The sequence below is a fragment of the Nerophis ophidion genome, linkage group LG10, assembly GCF_033978795.1.
Source record: "Nerophis ophidion isolate RoL-2023_Sa linkage group LG10, RoL_Noph_v1.0, whole genome shotgun sequence".
Lineage (NCBI taxonomy): Eukaryota > Metazoa > Chordata > Actinopteri > Syngnathiformes > Syngnathidae > Nerophis > Nerophis ophidion.
The window spans coordinates 51,736,584-51,754,586 of NC_084620.1; the positions used below are offsets into that span (position 1 = coordinate 51,736,584).

The 18,003-nt window shown below is 47.2% G+C and overlaps 1 protein-coding gene and 1 long non-coding RNA gene across 2 annotated transcripts in view; both read left to right on the forward strand.

The window, feature by feature from the left end:
* Positions 1-830: 830 nt before the first annotated feature.
* Positions 831-4,518, forward strand: LOC133559921 (uncharacterized). Its single transcript, XR_009808336.1, has 4 exons — positions 831-1,323; positions 1,453-1,467; positions 4,293-4,374; positions 4,435-4,518. It is a non-coding gene; the product is annotated as an uncharacterized LOC133559921 (long non-coding RNA).
* Positions 4,519-4,706: 188 nt separating this feature from the next.
* Positions 4,707-18,003, forward strand: part of dnai7 (dynein axonemal intermediate chain 7) — a 41,337-nt gene continuing 28,040 nt past the window's right edge. Inside the window, exons 1-2 of the mRNA XM_061914665.1 lie at positions 4,707-4,748; positions 5,484-5,588. Of these exons, the coding sequence (XP_061770649.1) occupies positions 4,707-4,748; positions 5,484-5,588 (147 nt within the window). The remainder of the gene's footprint in view (positions 4,749-5,483; positions 5,589-18,003) is intronic.

An 18,003-nucleotide genomic window follows, 5' to 3' on the forward strand; every position in this document is an offset into this window, starting at 1 on the left:
ACAACTGCGTCCACAATGTACATCCGAACAGGACATGACAATCAACAATGTCCCCACAAAGTTGCTTTGTAGATGTCGGAAACAGCGGGAGGCAGGGTGCAGGTAAAAAGGTGTCCTATGCTTAAACCAAAAATAAGCAAAAGGCGAGTGCCCCTAAAAAAAGGCATTGAAGCTTAGGGAAGGCTATGAAGAACGAAACTAAGACTGAACTGGCTACAAAGTAAACAAATACAGAATGCTGGACAACAGCAAAGACTTACTGTGGAACAAAGACGGCGTCCACAATGTACATCGGAACATGACATGACAATCAACAATGTCCCCACAAAGAAGGATGAAAACAATAAAATATTCTTGATTGCTATAACAAAGTTGATGCGGTAAATATCGCTCAAGGGAAGACATGAAACTGCTACAGGAAAATACCAAAAAGAGGGAAAAGCCACCAGAATAGGAGCGCAAGACAAGAAGTAAAACACTACACACATGAAAACAGAAAACAAGTCCAAATAAATCAGGGTGTAATGTGACAGGTGGGGACAGTACAACTGCTTTGAGACAAGAGCTATATTGATGCATGCTTGGTTATGCAATAAAGTCATCCAACAATTGCGACAACGACTTATTACTGTCAACTGAGTTTTGTTTTTTAATGATTTCTGCTGGTGGTGTGCCTCCGGATTTTTTTTAACACAAAAAATGTGCTTTGGCTCAAAAAAGGTTGAAAAACACTGCCTTAGAAGATGTCTATGGAATAAGCAGTGAGCGATTCCTGCGCGCATGCGCGGGATCTGGGAGCAGGGCGGATGTTACCAAATAAAGGACGAACAACTACAAGCGACCTTTTCCGCTTTATTGATTTCATTTAAAGTACGAGCGTACACACAACAGCGGTCTCTTTGAATAGTGTTTGTTTCTACTAAGGAAAAGTGATTGGGGATGTCAAAAAAAAAAAAAAAAAGTCGATTTCGGTGGCGACTCATAATTTTCCTGCGTTACTATGCACAGCATTACGGCAGTGACATGCGCGTGGTGGTAACCATGGAGACCAGCCGCGGGACGCGGTAGTTTCGTGTTAACTAGACGCGAACATTAAAAGGTATTTTGGTTTAATTACGGCGATTATAACTAAATACGCTAAATGTAATTAAATAATACAACATATGAGTGAAAGGTGGGCGGAGTTTGATTGACTGGCGTAAACACCAAACTAGCATGGCACGTCTACGGGACACTATATTGTCATTTAAGTCATTTAAAGTGTGACATTTAATTTTTCTAAGTTCCCCCCAATGCATAGAGAAGTGTACATACCTCATCATGGTGAGTTGAATTTGTCTTTTTTTTTTCCTTTTAATGAGGACAATTCATACTCTAATACTGTCCTTTTCCACCTGGAATTGCATGGTTTGGATTCTCTGCTCTATAAATCTTCTGTGACTTGAATGAAAGGCTCCAAAGAAAAAGGTATGACCAAAAAAATATATATATATATGTTATGTTTATGTAATTATCAGTGTGTCTCTTCTCACCTGTCTTGTTTTAACCTTCTGCAGTATATGTGAGTTTTTCCTTGCCCTTGTGTGACCGAGGATGTCGTTGTGGCTTGTGCAGCCCTTTGAGACACTTGTGATTTAGGGCTATATGAATAAACATGGATTGATATCACAACAAAGCATATACAGTTGTGGTCAAAGGTGTACATTAACTTGTAAAGAACATGATGTCATGGCTGTTTGGAGCAGGGGTCACCAACCTTTTTGAAACCAAGAGCTACTTCTTGGGTACTGATTAATGCGAAGGGCTACCAGTTTGATACACACTTAAATAAATTGCCAGAAATAGCCAATTTGCTCAATTTACCTTTAATAAATAAATCTATTTAAAAAAAAAAGGGTATTTCTGTCTGTCATTCCGTCGTACATTTTTTTCCTTTTACGGAAGGTTTATTGTAGAGAATAAATGATGAAAAAAAACACTTAATTGAATGGTTTAAAAGAGGAGAAAACACGAAAAAAATGAAAATTACATTTTGAAACATAGTTTATCTTCAATTTCGACTCTTTAAAATTCAAAGTTCAACCTAAAAAAAAGAAGATAAAAACTAGCTAATTTGAATCTTTTTGAAAAAATTCAAAAAAAAATTATGGAACATCATTAGTAATTTTTCCTGATTAAGATTAATTTTAGAATTTTGATGACATGTTTTAAATAGGTTAAAATCCAATCTGCACTTTGTTATAATATATAACAAATTGGACCAAGCTATATTTCTAACAAAGACAAATCATTATTTCTTCTCGATTTTCCAGAAGAACATTTTTAAAAGAAATTCAAAAGAATTTGAAATAAGATTTAAATTTGATTCTACAGTTTTTCTAGATTTGCCAGAATAATTTTTTGAATTTTAATCATAATAAGTTCGAAGAAATATTTCACAAATATTCTTCGTCGAAAAAACATAAGCTAAAGTGAAGAATTAAATTAAAATGTATTTATTATTCTTTACAAAAAAAATAAATAAATACTTGAACATTGATTTTTCAGGAAAGAAGAGGAAATAATTTAAAAGGTAAAAAGGCATATGTGTTTAAAAATCCAAAAATAATTTTTAAGGTGGTATTTTTTCTCAAAAATTGTCTTTCTGAAAGTTATAAATTAAGCACGGTAAAAAAATAAATGAAGTGAAGACCAAGTCTTTAAAATATTTTTCTTGGATTTTCAAATTCTATTTGAGTTTTGTCTCTCTTAGAATTAAAAATGTCGAGCAAAGTGAGACCAGCTTGCTAGTAAATAAATACAATTTAAAAAATAGAGGCAGCTCACTGGTAAGTGCTGCTATTTGAGCTATTTGTAGAACAGGCCAGCGGGCGACTCATCTGGTCCTTACGGGCTACCTGGTGCACCGCGTTGGTGACCCCTGGTCTGGAGTTTGCAATCATTTCTACAACTCTCATTTTTTTGTGATGTAGTGATTGGAGCACATACTTGTTGCTCACAAAAAACATAAAGTTTGCTTCTTTTCTGTATTTATTATGGCTCTACTGAACATGTGGGCAAATGTGTTGCTTTTCTGACATGGACTTTTTTCTTTAGCATTGTCCACACGTTTAAGTCAGGACTTTGGGAAGGCCATTCTAAATCCTTCATTCTAGCCTGATTTAGCCATTCCTTTACCACTTTTGACGAGTGTTTGGGATCATTGTCCTGTTGGAACACCCAACTGCGCCCAAGGCTGATGATTTTAGGTAGTCCTAAGGAATTTGGAGGTAATCCTCCTTTTTCATTTTCCCATTTACTCTCTGTAAAGCAGCAGTTCCATTGGCAGTAAAACAGGCTCAGAGCAAAATACTACCACCACCATGCTTGACGGTAGGGATGGTGTTCCTGGGATTTAAGGCCTCACCTTTTCTCCTCCAAACATATTGCTGGGTATTGTGGTAATTTTTGTTTCATCTGACATCACATGGACAAAGATAAAGCCTTCTGGAGGAAAGTTCTATGGTCAGATGAAACAAAAATGGAGCTGTTTGGCCACAATACCCAGCAATATGTTTGGAAGAGAAAAGGTGAGGCCTTTAATCCCAGGAACATCAGGCCTACCGTCAAGCATGGTGGCGGTAGTATTATGCTCTGGGCTTGTTTTGCTGCCAAAGGAACTGTTGCTTTAAATGGGACAATGACAAAGGAGGATTAGCTCCAAATTGTTCAGGACAAGCTAAAACCATCAGCCATGAGGTTGGGTCTTGGGCGCAGTTGGGTGTTCCAACAGGACAATGACCCCAAAGTGGTAAAGGAATGGCTAAATCCGGCTAGAATGAAGATTTTAGAATGGCCTTCCCAAAGTCCTGACTTAAAGGTGTGGACAATGCTGAAGAAACATGTCCATGTCAGAAAAGCAACATATTTAGTTGAACTGCAGCAATTTTGTCAAAAATTCAAGATTGCCAGAAGCGCCTTATTGCAGTGAAACTTGCCAAGGACATGTAAGCAAATATTAACATTGCTGTATGTATACTTTTGACCCTCACATTTTCAGCAGAGCCATAATAAATTCATAAAAGAAGCAAACTTCATGATTTTTTTTTGTGAGCAACAACCATGTGCTCTAATCACTACATCACAAAAAAATAAGAGTTGTAGAAATGATTGGAAAGTCAAGACAGCCATGACATGATGTTCTTTACAAGTGTATGTACACTTTTGACCACCACTGTAATACAATCAGTATGATTTTCTGCAGCACTAATGCTCTTTACCAATGTTTTATTGTTGTTTACAATGGGGAAAAGGGCAAAAAGGGACCCAAGTTGACCAAAAAAGAAAAGGCGAGGCTGAAGCAAGAGGAGGAGGAAAGAAGGCTACGAGAGGAAGGTAGTAAGAAAGCACTATGAACACTTTGAAATGTCCTTCTAAGTACCTTTCCTTGTGCAGAGGAGGCCCGCATTCAAGCAGAGAGGGAAGAACAGGAGCGGCTGGAAAGACAAAGAAGGCAGGAGATCTTGGACAGACTCGAGGCCAAGGTACCTGTCAGGTTCAAACACCGAACTACCTATTAAACAGGACAAGAAGCAAGGAATCAAACAGAGACAGGAGGAGAGTGTGTGGACCTGCACCCTCGTACAAGTTCCACGCCTCCTCATTTAGCTATGGAATCCCTGATTACATAGCTGCAGCTGCTTCTAAGGGGAGGGGCGGAGCTCATTATGCAGCGGCTGCACTGGGTCATAAACAGTTCAAACACAAAGGTGCTTGGAGCAGCATCAAGTTTGCCCCCCTCTCTCCTCGTAGATTTAAGGTCCTGATAAGGGCCTTCCCGTTATGATCCGTGTACCTGATCATGTTTCGTTGTTTTCCCTGAGTTCCTGTTTTTGTGCACCCTTGAGTTTGTTTTGTTTTTCCACGGTTGCTTATTGTTTTCACCTGTCTCTGATTGGTGTTCGGGACGCTCACCTGCTTCATGAGCACTGATCAGAGGCATTATTTGAGCCTGCCTTTGCCAGTCAGTCGACCTAGCTTCTTTGTTTGCTTCATGCTACAGTTTTGTGCGTATTCCTTGTCTTCTAGCCTATGCTAAGTGGTGGCCCTGTTTTTGGTACTTGTTTGATTTCTAAGAACAAATCATGTTCCTACCTGCACGTCCTGTCCGGAGTGGTCCGTCTGCATCCCGGGGGAACACACCTTGCAGCAAGCTGCGACCCCTCGCACGTAACACTTCCTTTGGCTGTCCAAGATTTGAGAAACCGACACCTCTACGGCGCATCCCATCGCACAGCTTGGAGATTTACAAGTTTTCCGCCTTTTACTCGATAAGATCAAAGACAGCTTTGTGAGCATTAGGAGTAACCAGGGCAAACGGTCTTCACGCAGAGCAACCTGGACTCATAGAAAACAAATTGTGTGATAACTTATATACAATTATTCTGACAGTATAGTGTCAATAAGTGCAGCTTCAACAATCCCCTACTCTTTTTTGTTGATAGGATTTAGAACGCAGAGATGGGGAGCTGGAAGAACTCGGCTCCATACTGGAGAAGACTTACAGTGCTGTCGCCAAATATAAACATGACCTGGCCGAGCTGTCCAAGGTGTGTTGCCCTCTACAGATCCAAACCGCCAATACCAGATCTTTATGCTCTGATAGTGATTCTCAAATGAAAAATATAGATTGATTGATTGATTGATTGATTGATTGATTGATTGATTGATTGAAACTTTTATTAGTAGATTGCACAGTACAGTTCATATTCCGTACAATTGACCACCAAATGTTAAGACCCGAAAAGGTTTTTCAACTTGTTTAAGTTATTAGTGATGTCCAAAACGCACCCAGCAAAGTCCCACGGGAAGTGGGGGAGAAAAGTCGACAAAAGTCCCAAAAATTTTCAAAATACCTACCTAGGTTTGAGTCCTGAAAGTCCAGCCGCCGGCCGCTCAAGTCCTAGGGTGTCCATAATGTCCAAAACACACCCAGACAAGTCCCACGGGAAGGCTGGGAGAAAAGTGAGAAAAGTCGGCAAAAGCCCCACAAATGTTCAAAAATCACACCCAGGTTCTAGTCCCACAAGTCCCGCCGCCCGCCTTGAAAGTCCCGGGATGCCCAAAATGTCCAAAACGCACCCAACAGAGTCCCACAGGAAGGCGGGGAGAAAAGTCGGCAAAAGTCCCCAAAATGTTCAAAAATCCCACCCAGGTTCTAGTCCCACAAGTCCCGCCGCCCGCCTTGAAAGTCCCGGGATGCCCAAAATGTCCAAAACGCATCCAACAGAGTCCCACAGGAAGTGGGGGAGAAAAGTGAGAAAAGTCGGCAAAAAAACCCACAAATGTTCAAAAATCACACCCAGGTTCGAGTCCCACAAGTCCCACTGCCAGCCTTGAAAGTCCCGGGATGCCCAAAATGTCCAAAACGCACCCAGCCGAGTCCCACGGGAAGGCGGGGGGAAAAGTCGGCAAAAGTCCCATAACTGTTCAAAAATCACACACAGGTTCGAGTCCCACAAGTCCCACTGCCAGCTTTGAAAGTCCCGGGATGCCCAAAATGTCCAAAATTCACCCAGCCGAGTCCCACAGGAAGGCGGGGAGAAAAGTCGGCAAAAGTCCCAAAAATGTTCAAAAATCGCACCCGGGTTCGAGTCCCACAAGTCCCACTGCCAGCCTTGAAAGTCCCAGGATGCCCAAAATGTCCAAAACGCACCCAGCCGAGTCCCACAGGAAGGCGGGGAGAAAAGTCGGCAAAAGTCCCCAAAATGTTCAAAAATCCCACCCAGGTTCGAGTCCCACAAGTCCCGCCGCCCGCCTTGAAAGTCCCGGGATGCCCAAAATGTCCAAAACGCACCCAACAGAGTCCCACAGGAAGTGGGGGAGAAAAGTGAGGAAAGTCGGCAAAAGTCCCAAAAATATAAAAAAATCACACCCAGGTTCGAGTCCCACAAGTCCCACTGCCAGCCTTGAAAGTCCCGGAATGCCCAAAACGCAGCCAACAAAGTCTTACAGGAAGTGGGGGAGAAAAGTGAGAAAATTCGGCAAAAGTCCCAAAAATGTTTAAAAATCCCACCCGGGTTCGAGTTCCACAAGTCCTGCTGCCAGCCTTGAAAGTCCCGGGATGCCCAAAATGCCCAAAATGTCCAAAAAGCACCAAGCCGAGTCCCACAGGAAGGCGGGGAGAAAAGTCGGCAAAAGTCCCAAAAATTTTCGAAAATCACAACGGGATTCTAGTCCCACAAGTCCTGCTGCTCGCCTTGAAAGTCCAGGGATGCCCAAAATGTCCAAAACGTACCCAACAGAGTCCCACGGGAAGTGGGGGAGAAAAGTAAGAAAATTCGGCAAAAGTCTCAAAAATATTCAGAAATCACACCCAGGTTCGAGTCCCACAAGTCCTACTGCCAGCCTTGAAAGTCCCGGTATGCCCAAAATGTCCAAAACGCAGCCAACAGAGTCCTACAGGATGTGGGGGAGAAAAGTGAGAAAATTCGGCAAAAGTCCCAAAAATGTTTAAAAATCCCACCCGGGTTCGAGTCCCACATGTCCCGCCACCAGCCCCGCCACCAGCGCCGCCACCAGCCCCGCCAAAACCAAAACGCACCCAGCCGACGAGTCCCACAGGAAGGCGGGGAGAAAAGTGATAAAAGTCGGCAAAAGTCCCACAAATGTTCCAAAATCACACCCAGGTTCGAGTCCCACAAGTCCCGCTGCCAGCCTCGAAAGTCCCGGGATTCCCAAAGTGTCCAAAACGCACCCAGCCGAGTCCCACAGGAAGGCGGGGAGAAAGGTCGGCAAAAGTCCCAAAATTTTTCAAAAATCACAACCGGGTTCGAGTCCCACAAGTCCTGCTGCCAGCCTTGAAAGTCCAGGGATGCCCAAAACGCAGCCAACAGAGTCCCACGGGAAGTGGGGGAGAAAAGTGAGAAAATTCGGCAAAAGTCCCAAAAATGTTTAAAAATCCCACCCGGGTTCGAGTCCCACATGTCCCGCCACCAGCCCCGCCACCAGCGCCGCCACCAGCCCCGCCAAAACCAAAACGCACCCAGCCGACGAGTCCCACAGGAAGGCGGGGAGAAAAGTGATAAAAGTCGGCAAAAGTCCCACAAATGTTCCAAAATCACACCCAGGTTCGAGTCCCACAAGTCCCGCTGCCAGCCTCGAAAGTCCCGGGATTCCCAAAGTGTCCAAAACGCACCCAGCCGAGTCCCACAGGAAGGCGGGGAGAAAGGTCGGCAAAAGTCCCAAAATTTTTCAAAAATCACAACCGGGTTCGAGTCCCACAAGTCCTGCTGCCAGCCTTGAAAGTCCAGGGATGCCCAAAACGCAGCCAACAGAGTCCCACGGGAAGTGGGGGAGAAAAGTGAGAAAATTCGGCAAAAGTCCCAAAAATGTTTAAAAATCCCACCCGGGTTCGAGTCCCACATGTCCCGCCACCAGCCCCGCCACCAGCGCCGCCACCAGCCCCGCCAAAACCAAAACGCACCCAGCCGACGAGTCCCACAGGAAGGCGGGGAGAAAAGTGATAAAAGTCGGCAAAAGTCCCACAAATGTTCCAAAATCACACCCAGGTTCGAGTCCCACAAGTCCCGCTGCCAGCCTCGAAAGTCCCGGGATTCCCAAAGTGTCCAAAACGCACCCAGCCGAGTCCCACAGGAAGGCGGGGAGAAAGGTCGGCAAAAGTCCCAAAATTTTTCAAAAATCACAACCGGGTTCGAGTCCCACAAGTCCTGCTGCCAGCCTTGAAAGTCCAGGGATGCCCAAAACGCAGCCAACAGAGTCCCACGGGAAGTGGGGGAGAAAAGTGAGAAAATTCGGCAAAAGTCCCAAAAATGTTTAAAAATCCCACCCAGGTTCGAGTCCCACAAGTCCCGCTGCCAGCCTTGAAAGTCCCGGGATACCTAAATTGTCCAAGGAATTGGGGGGAAAAAAAAGACAAAAATCGGCAGAAGTCCCCAAAATGTAAAAAAAAAAAAAAAAATCACACCCAGGTTCTAGTCCCACAAGTCCCGCTGCCCGCCTTGAAAGTCCAAAATGTCCAAAACGCACCCAACAGAGTCCCACAGGAAGTGGGGGAGAAAAGTGAGAAAAGTCAGCAAAAGTCCCAAAAATATTCAAAAATCACACAAAGGTTTGAGTCCCACAAGTCCCGCTGCCAGCCGTGAAAGTCCTGGGATGCCCAAAATGTCCAAAACGCACCCAACAGAGTCCCACGGGAAGTGGGGGAGAAAAGTGAGAAAAGTTGGCAAAAGTCCCAAAAATTTTCAAAAATCACACCCAGGTTCAAGTCCCACAAGTCCCACTGCCAGCCTTGAAAGTCCCGGGATGCCCAAAATGTCCAAAACGCAGCCAACAGAGTCCGATGGGAAGTCGGGGAGAAAAGTGAGAAAATTCGTCAAAAGTCCCAAAAATGTTTAAAAATCCCACCCGGGTTCGAGTCCCACAAGTCCTGCTGCCAGCCTTGAAAGTCCCGGGATGCCCAAAATGTCCAAAACGCACCCAACAGAGTCCCACAGGAAGTGGGGGAGAAAAGTGAGAAAAGTCGGCAAAAGTCCCAAAAATATTCAAAGATCTCACCCAGGTTCGAGTCCCACAAGTCCCACTGCCAGCCTTGAAAGTCCCAGAATGCCCAAAATGTCCACAACGCAGCCAACAGAGTCCTACAGGAAGTGGGGGAGAAAAGTGAAAGAAGTCGGCAAAAGTCCCACAAATGTTCAAAAATCACACACAGGTTCGATTCCCACAAGTCTCGCTGCCAGCCTTGAAAGTCCCGGGATGCCCAAAATGTCCAAAACTCACCCAGCCGAGTCCCACAGGAAGGCGGGGAGAAAAGTCGGCAAAAGTCCCCTAAATGTTCAAAAATCCCACCCAGGTTCTAGTCCCACAAGTCCCGCCGCCCGCCTTGAAAGTCCCGGGATGCCCAAAATGTCCAAAACGCACCCAACAGAGTCCCACAGGAAATGGGGGAGAAAAGTGAGAAAATTCTGCAAAAGTCCCAAGAATGTTTAAAAAATCCCACCCGGGTTCGAGTCCCACAAGTCCTGCTGCCAGCCTTGAAAGTCCCGGGATGCCCAAAATGTCCAAAACGCACCCAACAGAGTCCCACTGGAAGTGGGGGAGAAAAGTGAGAAAAGTCGGCAAAAGTCCCAAAAATATTCAAAAATCACACCCAGGTTCGAGTCCCACAAGTCCCGCCACCAGTCCAGCCACCAGCCCTGTCCATAAGCCCTGCCAAAACCAAAACACACCCAGCCGACGAGTAACACAGGAAGGCGGGGAGAAAAGTGAAAGAAGTCGGCAAAAGTCCCAAAAATGTTCAAAAATCACACCCAGGTTCGAGTCCCACAAGTCCCGCTGCCAGCCTTGAAAGTCCCGGGATGCCCAAAATATCCAAAACTCACCAAGCCGAGTCCCACAGGAAGTGGGGGAGAAAAGTGAGAAAAGTGAGAAAAGTCAGCAAAAGTCCCAAAAATTTTCAAAAATCACACCCGGCTTCGAGTCCCACGAGTCCCGCCGCCAGCCTTGAAAGTCCCGGGATGCCCAAAATGTCCAAAACGCAGCCAACAGAGTCCCACGGGAAGTGGGGGAGAAAAGTGAGAAAAGTCGGCAAAAGTCCCAAAAATATTCAAAAATCTCACCCAGGTTCGAGTCCCACAAGTCCCACTGCCAGCCTTGAAAGTCCCAGAATGCCCAAAATGTCCAAAACGCAGCCAACAGAGTCCTACAGGAAGTGGGGGAGAAAAATGAAAGAAGTCGGCAAAAGTCCCACAAATGTTCAAAAATCACACCCAGGTTCGAGTCCCACAAGTCTCGCTGCCAGCCTTGAAAGTCCCGGGATGCCCAAAATGTCCAAAACGCACCCAACAGAGTCTCACAGGAAGTGGGGGAGAAAAGTGAGAAAAGTCGGCAAAAGTCCCAAAAATATTCAAAAATCACACCCAGGTTCAAGTCCCACAAGTCCCACTGCCAGCCTTGAAAGTCCCGGGATGCCCAAAATGTCCAAAACGCAGCCAACAGAGTCCTACAGAAAGTGGGGGAGAAAAGTGAGAAAATTCGGCAAAAGTCCCAAGAATGTTTAAAAAAATCCCACCCGGGTTCGAGTCCCACAAGTCCTGCTGCCAGCCTTGAAAGTCCCGGGATGCCCAAAATGTCCAAAACGCACCCAACAGAGTCCCACGGGAAGTGGGGGAGAAAAGTGAGAAAAGTTGGCAAAAGTCCCAAAAATAATCAAAAATCACACCCAGGTTCGAGTCCCACAAGTCCCGCCACCAGTCCAGCCACCAGCCCTGCCAAAACCAAAACACACCCAGCCGACGAGTCCCACAGGAAGGCGGGGAGAAAAGTGAAAGAAGTCGGCAAAAGTCCCAAAAATGTTCAAAAATCACACCCAGGTTTGAGTCCCACAAGTCCCGCTGCCAGCCTTGAAAGTCCCGGGATGCCCAAAATGTCCCAAACTCACCAAGCCGAGTCCCACAGGAAGTGGGGGAGAAAAGTGAGAAAAGTCAGCAAAAGTCCCAAAAATGTTCAAAAATCACACCCAGGTTCGAGTCCCACAAGTCCCGCCACCAGTCCAGCCACCAGCCCTGCCAAAACCAAAACACACCCAGCCGAATTGGGGGGGGAAAAAAGACAAAAGTCGGCAAAAGTCCCCAAAATGTAAAAAAAAAAAAAAAAATCACACCCAGGTTCTAGTCCCACAAGTCCCGCTGCCCGCCTTGAAAGTCCAAAATGTCCAAAACGCACCCAACAGAGTCCCACAGGAAGTGGGGGAGAAAAGTGAGAAAAGTCAGCAAAAGTCCCAAAAATGTTCAAAAATCACACAAAGGTTTGAGTCCCACAAGTCCCGCTGCCAGCCGTGAAAGTCCTGGGATGCCCAAAATGTCCAAAACGTACCCAACAGAGTCCCACGGGAAGTGGGGGAGAAAAGTGAGAAAAGTTGGCAAAAGTCCCAAAAATTTTCAAAAATCACACCCAGGTTCAAGTCCCACAAGTCCCACTGCCAGCCTTGAAAGTCCCGGGATGCCCAAAATGTCCAAAACGCAGCCAACAGAGTCCGATGGGAAGTCGGGGAGAAAAGTGAGAAAATTCGTCAAAAGTCCCAAAAATGTTTAAAAATCCCACCCGGGTTCGAGTCCCACAAGTCCTGCTGCCAGCCTTGAAAGTCCCGGGATGCCCAAAATGTCCAAAACGCACCCAACAGAGTCCCACAGGAAGTGGGGGAGAAAAGTGAGAAAAGTCGGCAAAAGTCCCAAAAATATTCAAAGATCTCACCCAGGTTCGAGTCCCACAAGTCCCACTGCCAGCCTTGAAAGTCCCAGAATGCCCAAAATGTCCACAACGCAGCCAACAGAGTCCTACAGGAAGTGGGGGAGAAAAGTGAAAGAAGTCGGCAAAAGTCCCACAAATGTTCAAAAATCACACACAGGTTCGATTCCCACAAGTCTCGCTGCCAGCCTTGAAAGTCCGGGATGCCCAAAATGTCCAAAACTCACCCAGCCGAGTCCCACAGGAAGGCGGGGAGAAAAGTCGGCAAAAGTCCCCAAAATGTTCAAAAATCCCACCCAGGTTCTAGTCCCACAAGTCCCGCCGCCCGCCTTGAAAGTCCCGGGATGCCCAAAATGTCCAAAACGCACCCAACAGAGTCCCACAGGAAATGGGGGAGAAAAGTGAGAAAATTCTGCAAAAGTCCCAAGAATGTTTAAAAAATCCCACCCGGGTTCGAGTCCCACAAGTCCTGCTGCCAGCCTTGAAAGTCCCGGGATGCCCAAAATGTCCAAAACGCACCCAACAGAGTCCCACTGGAAGTGGGGGAGAAAAGTGAGAAAAGTCGGCAAAAGTCCCAAAAATATTCAAAAATCACACCCAGGTTCGAGTCCCACAAGTCCCGCCACCAGTCCAGCCACCAGCCCTGTCCATAAGCCCTGCCAAAACCAAAACACACCCAGCCGACGAGTAACACAGGAAGGCGGGGAGAAAAGTGAAAGAAGTCGGCAAAAGTCCCAAAAATGTTCAAAAATCACACCCAGGTTCGAGTCCCACAAGTCCCGCTGCCAGCCTTGAAAGTCCCGGGATGCCCAAAATGTCCAAAACGCACCCAACAGAGTCCCACAGGAAATGGGGGAGAAAAGTGAGAAAATTCTGCAAAAGTCCCAAGAATGTTTAAAAAATCCCACCCGGGTTCGAGTCCCACAAGTCCTGCTGCCAGCCTTGAAAGTCCCGGGATGCCCAAAATGTCCAAAACGCACCCAACAGAGTCCCACTGGAAGTGGGGGAGAAAAGTGAGAAAAGTCGGCAAAAGTCCCAAAAATATTCAAAAATCACACCCAGGTTCGAGTCCCACAAGTCCCGCCACCAGTCCAGCCACCAGCCCTGTCCATAAGCCCTGCCAAAACCAAAACACACCCAGCCGACGAGTAACACAGGAAGGCGGGGAGAAAAGTGAAAGAAGTCGGCAAAAGTCCCAAAAATGTTCAAAAATCACACCCAGGTTCGAGTCCCACAAGTCCCGCTGCCAGCCTTGAAAGTCCCGGGATGCCCAAAATATCCAAAACTCACCAAGCCGAGTCCCACAGGAAGTGGGGGAGAAAAGTGAGAAAAGTGAGAAAAGTCAGCAAAAGTCCCAAAAATTTTCAAAAATCACACCCGGCTTCGAGTCCCACGAGTCCCGCCGCCAGCCTTGAAAGTCCCGGGATGCCCAAAATGTCCAAAACGCAGCCAACAGAGTCCCACGGGAAGTGGGGGAGAAAAGTGAGAAAAGTCGGCAAAAGTCCCAAAAATATTCAAAAATCTCACCCAGGTTCGAGTCCCACAAGTCCCGCTGCCAGCCTTGAAAGTCCCGGGATGCCCAAAATGTCCAAAACGCAGCCAACAGAGTCCCACAGGAAGTGGGGGAGAAAAGTGAGAAAAGTCAGCAAAAGTCCCAAAAATGTTCAAAAATCACACCCAGGTTCGAGTCCCACAAGTCCCGCCACCAGTCCAGCCACCAGCCCTGCCAAAACCAAAACACACCCAGCCGAATTGGGGGGGGAAAAAAGACAAAAGTCGGCAAAAGTCCCCAAAATGTAAAAAAAAAAAAAAAAATCACACCCAGGTTCTAGTCCCACAAGTCCCGCTGCCCGCCTTGAAAGTCCAAAATGTCCAAAACGCACCCAACAGAGTCCCACAGGAAGTGGGGGAGAAAAGTGAGAAAAGTCAGCAAAAGTCCCAAAAATGTTCAAAAATCACACCCAGGTTCAAATCCCACAAGTCCCACTGCCAGCCTTGAAAGTCCCGGGATGCCCAAAATGTCCAAAACGCACCCAACAGAGTCCCACAGGAAGTGGGGGAGAAAAGTGAGAAAAGTCAGCAAAAGTCCCAAAAATGTTCAAAAATCACACAAAGGTTTGAGTCCCACAAGTCCCGCTGCCAGCCGTGAAAGTCCTGGGATGCCCAAAATGTCCAAAACGCACCCAACAGAGTCCCACGGGAAGTGGGGGAGAAAAGTGAGAAAAGTTGGCAAAAGTCCCAAAAATTTTCAAAAATCACACCCAGGTTCAAATCCCACAAGTCCCACTGCCAGCCTTGAAAGTCCCGGGATGCCCAAAATGTCCAAAACGCAGCCAACAGAGTCCGATGGGAAGTCGGGGAGAAAAGTGAGAAAATTCGTCAAAAGTCCCAAAAATGTTTAAAAATCCCACCCGGGTTCGAGTCCCACAAGTCCTGCTGCCAGCCTTGAAAGTCCCGGGATGCCCAAAATGTCCAAAACGCACCCAACAGAGTCCCACAGGAAGTGGGGGAGAAAAGTGAGAAAAGTCGGCAAAAGTCCCAAAAATATTCAAAGATCTCACCCAGGTTCGAGTCCCACAAGTCCCACTGCCAGCCTTGAAAGTCCCAGAATGCCCAAAATGTCCACAACGCAGCCAACAGAGTCCTACAGGAAGTGGGGGAGAAAAGTGAAAGAAGTCGGCAAAAGTCCCACAAATGTTCAAAAATCACACACAGGTTCGATTCCCACAAGTCTCGCTGCCAGCCTTGAAAGTCCCGGGATGCCCAAAATGTCCAAAACTCACCCAGCCGAGTCCCACAGGAATGCGGGGAGAAAAGTCGGCAAAAGTCCCCAAAATGTTCAAAAATCCCACCCAGGTTCTAGTCCCACAAGTCCCGCCGCCCGCCTTGAAAGTCCCGGGATGCCCAAAATGTCCAAAACGCACCCAACAGAGTCCCACAGGAAATGGGGGAGAAAAGTGAGAAAATTCTGCAAAAGTCCCAAGAATGTTTAAAAAATCCCACCCGGGTTCGAGTCCCACAAGTCCTGCTGCCAGCCTTGAAAGTCCCGGGATGCCCAAAATGTCCAAAACGCACCCAACAGAGTCCCACTGGAAGTGGGGGAGAAAAGTGAGAAAAGTCGGCAAAAGTCCCAAAAATATTCAAAAATCACACCCAGGTTCGAGTCCCACAAGTCCCGCCACCAGTCCAGCCACCAGCCCTGTCCATAAGCCCTGCCAAAACCAAAACACACCCAGCCGACGAGTAACACAGGAAGGCGGGGAGAAAAGTGAAAGAAGTCGGCAAAAGTCCCAAAAATGTTCAAAAATCACACCCAGGTTCGAGTCCCACAAGTCCCGCTGCCAGCCTTGAAAGTCCCGGGATGCCCAAAATATCCAAAACTCACCAAGCCGAGTCCCACAGGAAGTGGGGGAGAAAAGTGAGAAAAGTGAGAAAAGTCAGCAAAAGTCCCAAAAATTTTCAAAAATCACACCCAGGTTCGAGTCCCACAAGTCCCACTGCCAGCCTTGAAAGTCCCAGAATGCCCAAAATGTCCAAAACGCAGCCAACAGAGTCCTACAGGAAGTGGGGGAGAAAAATGAAAGAAGTCGGCAAAAGTCCCACAAATGTTCAAAAATCACACCCAGGTTCGAGTCCCACAAGTCTCGCTGCCAGCCTTGAAAGTCCCGGGATGCCCAAAATATCCAAAACTCATCAAGCCGAATCCCACAGGAAGTGGGGGAGAAAAGTGAGAAAAGTCGGCAAAAGTCCCAAAAATGTTCAAAAAATCACACCCGGGTTCGAGTCCCACAAATCCCGCCGCCAGCCTAGCAAGTCCTCGGAAGCCCGAAATGTCTAAAACGCACTCAGCAAAGTCCCACATGAAGTGGGGGAGAAAAGTGAGAAAAGTCAGCAAAAGTCCCCAAAATGTTAAAAAAAAAAATCACACCCGTGTTTGAGTCCCACAAGTCCTGCTGCCGGTCGCACAAGTCCCGGGATGCCCAAAATGTCCAAAACTTACCCAGCAAAGTCGCACGGGAAGGCGGGGCAAAAAGTGAGAAAAGTCGACAAAAGTCCCCAAAATGTTCAAAAATCACACCCAGGTTCGAGTCCCACGAGTCCTGCCGCCGGTCGCACAAGTCCCCGGATGCCCAAGATGTCCAAAACGCACCTAGCCAAGTTCCACAGGAAGTGGGGGAGAAAAGTGAGAAAAGTCCCCAAAATGTTAAAAAATCACACCCAGGTTCGAGTCCCATGAGTCCCACCGCCGGCCGCACAAGTCCCCGGATGCCCAAAATGTCCAAAACGCACCCAGCCAAGTCCCACGGGAAGGCTGGGCGAAAAGTGAGAAAAAGTCGTCAAAAGTCCCAAAAATTTTCAAAAATCACACCCGAGTTCAAGTCCCACAAGTCCCACAAGCCTTGCAAGTCCCAGGATGCCCGAAATGTCCAAAACGCACCCAGCCAGGTCCCAAGGGAAGGCGGGTAGAAAAGTGAGAAAAGTCGGCAAAAGTCCCCAAAATGTTTAAAAATCACACCCGGGTTCGAGTCTCACAAGTCCTGCCGCCAGCCGTGCAAGTCCCGGGATGCCCAAAGTGTCTAAAATGCACCCAGCCAAGTCCCACTGGAAGTGGGGGAGAAAAGTGAGAAAAGTTGGCAAAAGTCCCCAAAATGTTAAAAAAAAAAATCACACCCGGGTTTGAGTCCCACAAGTCCTTCTGCCGGCCGCACAAGTCCCGGGATGCCCAAAATGTCCAAAACTCACCCAGCAAAGTCACACGGGAAGGCGGGGCGAAAAGTGAGAAAAGTCGGCAAAAGTCCCCAAAATGTTCAAAAGTCACACCCAGGTTCGAGTCCCACGAGTCCCACTGCCAGCCTTGAAAGTCCCAGAATGCCCAAAATGTCCAAAACGCAGCCAACAGAGTCCGATGGGAAGTCGGGGAGAAAAGTGAGAAAATTCGTCAAAAGTCCCAAAAATGTTTAAAAATCCCACCCGGGTTCGAGTCCCACAAGTCCTGCTGCCAGCCTTGAAAGTCCCGGGATGCCCAAAATGTCCAAAACGCACCCAACAGAGTCCCACAGGAAGTGGGGGAGAAAAGTGAGAAAAGTCGGCAAAAGTCCCAAAAATATTCAAAGATCTCACCCAGGTTCGAGTCCCACAAGTCCCACTGCCAGCCTTGAAAGTCCCAGAATGCCCAAAATGTCCACAACGCAGCCAACAGAGTCCTACAGGAAGTGGGGGAGAAAAGTGAAAGAAGTCGGCAAAAGTCCCACAAATGTTCAAAAATCACACACAGGTTCGATTCCCACAAGTCTCGCTGCCAGCCTTGAAAGTCCCGGGATGCCCAAAATGTCCAAAACTCACCCAGCCGAGTCCCACAGGAATGCGGGGAGAAAAGTCGGCAAAAGTCCCCAAAATGTTCAAAAATCCCACCCAGGTTCTAGTCCCACAAGTCCCGCCGCCCGCCTTGAAAGTCCCGGGATGCCCAAAATGTCCAAAACGCACCCAACAGAGTCCCACAGGAAATGGGGGAGAAAAGTGAGAAAATTCTGCAAAAGTCCCAAGAATGTTTAAAAAATCCCACCCGGGTTCGAGTCCCACAAGTCCTGCTGCCAGCCTTGAAAGTCCCGGGATGCCCAAAATGTCCAAAACGCACCCAACAGAGTCCCACTGGAAGTGGGGGAGAAAAGTGAGAAAAGTCGGCAAAAGTCCCAAAAATATTCAAAAATCACACCCAGGTTCGAGTCCCACAAGTCCCGCCACCAGTCCAGCCACCAGCCC